Source organism: Fonticula alba (assembly GCF_000388065.1).
Source record: "Fonticula alba strain ATCC 38817 unplaced genomic scaffold supercont2.14, whole genome shotgun sequence".
In the NCBI taxonomy this organism is placed as follows: domain Eukaryota; order Rotosphaerida; family Fonticulaceae; genus Fonticula; species Fonticula alba.
The window spans coordinates 6,795-12,828 of NW_009242984.1; the positions used below are offsets into that span (position 1 = coordinate 6,795).

At 72.1% G+C, this 6,034-nt stretch overlaps 1 protein-coding gene across 1 annotated transcript; it reads left to right on the top strand.

The window, feature by feature from the left end:
- Positions 1-742: 742 nt before the first annotated feature.
- On the top strand, positions 743-5,517 carry H696_05773 (hypothetical protein; the record flags this gene model as incomplete). The annotated part of the gene is made up of 2 exons (XM_009499572.1): positions 743-2,468; positions 2,633-5,517. 2 exons carry the CDS (start codon positions 743-745, stop codon positions 5,515-5,517), a joined length of 4,611 nt encoding a protein of 1,536 aa, XP_009497847.1.
- Between the last annotated feature and the right edge of the window lie 517 nt (positions 5,518-6,034).

Here is a 6,034-nt window from a genome sequence, read left to right on the forward strand (position 1 = left end):
TTGCATGGGCTCGCCACCTTCGGCAGCCATTCCCAACGACTCCCTCCCCGGCGAGTGAGGACACCTGTGCATCCCCCCTCCCCTCCCTGACCTTCGCCCCCTTCTTCGCTCCCGGCTTCCACCCCGCGCCCCCGGCTGCCCATGCTGACCTCCCTGCCCTCTGCGGTCTTCGGTCGACACGTTGTGCGGCCCGCCCGACAGCCGGTCGCGCTATCGCACCGTCCCGGGTCTCCTCCTCCAGGAAGGGAAGCCACATCACCACACACGCCTACACACGCACACGCGCACGCATTGAGAAGAGCACGCGCACGCGCACCCACACACAGAGCACCGCCCCGCCCGGCCGGTCCGCTGCGAGACAAAGCGCGAGAGCGACCGATCCCCGCGTTGTCCTTGAGAGAGACCGAGAGCGCGCGCGCTCCAGCGGCCCATAGCCCCCTCCTCCTCCTCCCCCCCCCTCCCCCTCTAGAGCCGGTATGTTTGCCCTCGCCGGCCCCCCTCCCCCTCCCCTCTCCCTCCCCTCCGCCACCGCCGCTGCCGCCTGGTCCTTACCCGCGCGTGCGCGTTGCCATGCCCCCCCCCCAATCCTCCACTCCGCGAACATCGACCCCCCCTCTACGCACACACACACACACACACAGAGTCGCCCTCGTCTCTCCGCGCATACACGCGCACACACACGCACGCGCACATACACACACACACGCACGCACGCGTGTGCGCGCGCTCGCATCACAGAGACATGTCCCACGTCGAGACTAATCTCTTCATACCTCCCGGCGCCCTGCTCTTTGGCAGCCAGCCGCCCCAGTCGCATTCCTCGCCTGCCTTCCTGCTTTCGGGCCAAATGCCGTCCTCCCCACAGCAGCAGCAGCAGCAGCAGCAGCAGCAAACCGGCGACATGCACCTCGCCGGTGGTGATGCGCTCACATGCATGGGCACCGGTGGTGCCCCCCCGGTGGCGGGCGCCACCGCGGCAGTGCCCCCCGGCTCGCCCTCCTTCGCTCCGCTGAATGGGGCTGCCGGCGGCGGGGCCGACGGCACGCCCACGGTCGGGGCGCTCAACTCCCCGAATGGCCTGGCCCCGGGGGCATCGCCCTCCCCCTCGCCGATCCCCCCGACGGCGGTGCTGCCGCTGTCCTCGCGCGGTGGCGGCGCCCCGCGCATGGGCCGGCGCAGCAGCGTCGGCACCCTGCCCTCCAACTATCCGCGCATGATCCGCCGCGGCAGCACCGGGCTCAACTTCGGCGAGTCGACCCCCGGCCCGGGCGGGGCCCTGCTCAACTTGTCGGCCATCTACAGTGGCACGGCCAGTGGCAGCTCCTCGCCGATGCTGGTCGGGTCGAGCTCCGGGCCGCTGCCGGCCTTCGATGAGCTGGCCGAGGCCGGGCCCCATCACGGCCACCATGGCGGCGCATCGTCTTCCTCCTCCTCCTCCTCCTCCTCCTCTTCCGGCGGCTCGACCAATGGGTCCCAGCACCATGGTCACCATGCGGCGGCCATGATGGATGCCGACCCGCCGGTGGGCGGGTCGCCCATCCTGTCGGCTGACGCGGCCACCGCCGCTGCCGCGGCCGCGGCCGCCGCCGCCGCCGGCCTCATGGCCGGAGCCCCGCCCAGCTCGCCCGGGCTGTCGCTGTCGCCGCTGTCGCACCTGTCCCTGGGGTCCGGGGGCATTGCCGGGGCGGGCACCGGCCCCGGGTCCTCATCCAGCTCGCCGGTCCTTGGGGCCAGTGCGGGCATCGTGGCCGGCGGCGCTTCCGGCGGCGGGCACCTGCCCATGTCCTCGGCAGCCCTGCAGCAGCAGCAGCAGCAGCAGCAGCAGCAGCAGGCCGCCGCCCTCGGGGGTGGCATGGCCGGCGGCCCGGGCATCGCGTCGACCCCCGTGGTGGTGGGGGGCCCCCCTTCGTCGGACCCCGCCTCGCCGGGGTCCTCGGGCATGGGGTCGCCCATGCTCCCCCCGGGGCAGGGGCTTTTCCAGTCTTCGCAGGGCGGCGGCCCCTCCGGGCATGGCAGCCCGGAGGCCGTCGGTGGCGGGTCCAATGTCAACGGCGGCGGCGGCGGCGGGGCCCTGACCACGCACATCGGGCCCAGCAGCAGCTCGCTCGCCGCGCACCAGGCCCAGGCCATGCTGCAGCAGCACCTCCACCAGCAGGCCCAGCAGGCTGCCCACCACCATGGCCTGCACCACTCGCTGCATCACCACCACGCGGCGGCTGCCGCCGCGCACATGCACTCGCAGCAGCAGCAGCAGCAGCAGCAGCAGCAGCAGCAGCAGCAGCAGCAGCAGCAGCAGCAGCAAAACCCGACTCAGTACCATTCGCAGCTGCTGAGCGTCAACAACATCCAGAGCCAGGTCCTGTTCGGGTCGCTGTCCTCCGCCGGGCCCATCCTCAGCAGCGCCTCGCCGCACTCGTCCTTCTCCTCGCCGAACCCGAGCCCGGCTGACGCCTTCCCCCGGCCCAGCAGTACGTCCCCGGCGGCCCCGCCCCCCCCCTCGGCCCATGCCACCTGCTCCGTGCCCTTTTGCCACCTGCTCCGTGCCCTTTTGCCATCATTCCCCCGCCTCCGATCGGAGCCCCGCCACTTACACCCATGCACGTCCCCCCCCCTGGCTTCCTCCCAATCGTAGACCGCATGAACCAGCCCGGCGGCTCGGTCCGGCGCAACAGCTCCCCGGCCATCCGGCCCATCTCCGGGCACCCGCTGTCCGGTGGCGCGTCGTCCAGCTCGCCGTCCGGGCCGTTTGCCGGCATGTCCAACGGTCCGGGCACCCTGCTGCGGTCGCCCTCGCCCGGGTCCGGGTCGGCCTCCGGGTCGGGGTCCGGGTCGGACACCGGCCGGCGGGGGTCCCTCGGCACCGGGCGTGCCGGGTCCTCGCGAGCCGGGCTGGCGGCGGTGGCCGCGGCCGCGGCCCAGTCCGGCCCCGGCAGCGGCACGTCCTCCCGCGGGGAGCAGTGCCTGTGGGACGGGTGCAAGCTCTACTTCGAGGATCAGATTGAGTTCTTCATTCACCTGAAGTCCGACCACCATGTGTTCATCCGGCCGACCTCCATCCGGGCCTCCTCGCTGACGGACCCGGCCGGGTACGGCGGTGGGGCCGGGTCGGCCGAGGCCGCGGCCGGGTCGCTCGGCAGCCTGAACATGGTGTTCGCCGGGCAGCTGGGGCCCGGGGCCACCGGCGGCCTGCTGGGCCCGGGGCCGGGCCTGGTGGCCGGGCCCGGGGGCGCCATGCCCGGCGATCCCGGCCACTCGGCGGCCGCCGGCAAGAACACCTGCAAGTGGCGCGGCTGCAACAAGGAGGGCCGGCACTTCCGCAAGTACTACGACTATACGTCGCACATTGCCACGCACTACCGGGTGCCGCGGTTCTTCTGCTCCCTGTGCGACCAGCTGATCATCCGCCGGGGGCAGGTCATCCAGCAGCACTTCTCGCGCACCCATCCGGAGCTCAAGCAGGGGACCGGGCCCTCGCCGTCCGGGGCCGTGGCCTCCACCCCGGCCACTCCCTCCTCGCCGACCATGCCGGATGTGGGCACCGGGTCGGGCGCCTTCGCCGGCGGCGAGGGCGACCGGCCGGGGCAGCAGCCCGGCGACGGGGGCCTGTCGAACCCGGCCTCGCCGAGTGGCGGGCTGCCGCCGAATGCGTCGGCCGCGGCGGCCGCCGCGGCGGCGGCCGCCGCCGCCGCCGCCCTCGACGCGTCCATCCAGTCCTCGGTCTGGAATCAGTATGTCATCGATCTGGCCAACCTGTCGGATGACCAGGTCCGCGGGCTGTACCGCCGGTCGCAGGAGGCCCAGGCGCTGAAGAACATCATGGAGACCGGGGCCCCGGGGGCCGGGATGCTGACCGGCCGGCCGGGGGCCGCGGTGGCTGCGGCTGCGGCTGCGGCGGCGGCCGCCGCCGCCGCGGCCGCCATCGGCAACGAGATGCCTATGAATGCCCTGCCGAAGATGCCCGTCTCGCCGATGCCCTGCATGTCCTACGACGATGCGGACACCGAGAGCCTGGCCAGCGCCAACAGCAGCCGGAGCAGTGGCTTCTACTCGACGGCTTCCTCCTGCGGCTTCGAGGATGGGCTCTTCACCGGCGAGTCGGACAACGACGAGTTCGAGTCCCTGCCGAACATCTACAAGGGCGCCGGGGCCGGGGCGGCCAACCGCCGGAGCAGCCTGGCGGCCACCACGGCCGGCATGGACCCGACCGGGCAGCTGGGGCTCCTCCGCCGGCGGGGCAGCGCCCCGGCCATGAGCCTGTCCTCGATGCCGCTGATCCGCGACATCGGCCTGCCCTTTCACCTGGGCCAGCGGCAGTCCAGCTCATCCAGCCTGAGCAGCGAGCTCGGCGACAGCACCGAGCTTCTGGTGACGCCGCTGGGGGCGGCCACCGGGGCCACCGCGCCCGGGGCCCACTCGCCGCAGCTGCTCTTCCAGCAGGCCGGCCCCGGGGGGGTCGGCGCCGGCGGCGGCGGCGCCGCCGCCGGTAACGGCTACTTCAGCGTGGCCACCAATGGCCAGCAGCATGGGTATGCCGCGGCTCCCGGCGGCGGTGGGGCCCCAGCGCCCAACCCGCTGCTCATGTTCCAGCAGCAGCAGCAGCAGCAGCAGCAGCAACTCCACCACTCGCAGCAGCAGCAGCAGCAACAACAGCAGCAGCTCCACCACGCTGGCATGGTGCCCGGCCATGGGGCCATCGGAGCCGGCACGCACCCCAATGGCCTGGCCCTGCTGGGCGCTGGCGGCGCCGGCATGCCGCTGCACATGCTAGGCGGCTCGCTGCAGGCGCACCACCAAGCCTCCGGCCAGCAGCAGCAGCAGCAGCAGCAGCAGCAGCAGCAGCAGTCCCCGCATGCGGCCCACTTCGGCGGGTCGATGCATCTGCTCAATGCCCCGGGCTTTGGCCCGTCGGCCGGGTCCCTGCAGCAGCACCAGCAGCAAGTTCACCAGCAGCTCCATTCGCCGCAGCTGGCCTCCTCCTCCGGGACCCTGCAGGCATCACACGGCGGCCCTGGCGGTGTCCATTTGACCGGCACCGGCGGCATGGTGGGCTACCATCATGGTGGCGCCGGCGGTCTTGTCGGTGCCAACATCCAGGGGGGCAGTCCCACCATGTCGGCCACTGGGAGCCTCCTGGTTCCGTACCAGCAGGCCCAGCAGCAGCAGCAGCAGCAGCAGAGCCCCGTGCTCGGCGCGGTCCCCAATGGCAACGGCCTGCACCCGCAGCATCATCACCACCTGCAGCAGCAGCAGCAGCAGCTCCAACTCCAGCTCCAGCAGCAGCAGCAGCAACAGCAGCAGCAGCAGCAGCAACAGCAACAACAACAGCAGCTCCAGGCCCAGCTTCAGCACCTGAAGATCGACCAGTATTCCTCGGCCAGCGATGGCGGCGCCTCGGACTCCGGGCTGTTCGGCGGTGCGGCCCAGATGCACGGCGCCGGAGCCGGGCTCCTGGGTGGGTCCCCCTTCCCGGCGGTGCCGAACTCGGTGTCTGTGGCACCGGTCTCGGAGGGCGTGTAAAGAACCACCCACGGCGCGCACATACACACACACATATACATGCGCGCATGATGCCCCCGGTGTCCGGCCCGGTCCGCCTCCTTTTTGTACTCTATGGGCCAGAGAGAGCGAGAGAGGGGGCAGGCGCACGTCCCTCCTTCCCCCCACCCGCCCGCCCACCCACCCATGCTGGTCGCGTGCATGTTCCGCCCCCATCCCCCCATCCCCCCGCCCCCCCCCCATCCCTCTCCTCTTTCTCCCCCTTCTCTCTTCCCCCCTCCCAAGAATGAGGGCCTGGGCGCCTGCATGTGGCGCACGCCACCCGACTCAGTTTTGCCGGGGGCTCTCGCATGCGTGCCAGGTCTTTCCTCTCCCCCTGCCGTCTCTTCCCTCCCCTCCCCCTCTCTCCCTCTGCCCGCCTGGCGAGTGTCACAGGGGCAGACGTGTCCCGCTCCGTGGGCATGGCCTCTCCGCCGTGAAGCGACTAGTTTCCGCATTTCGGCGAGCGGCGCCGCGAGCGACACGCTCCTCTCCCCCC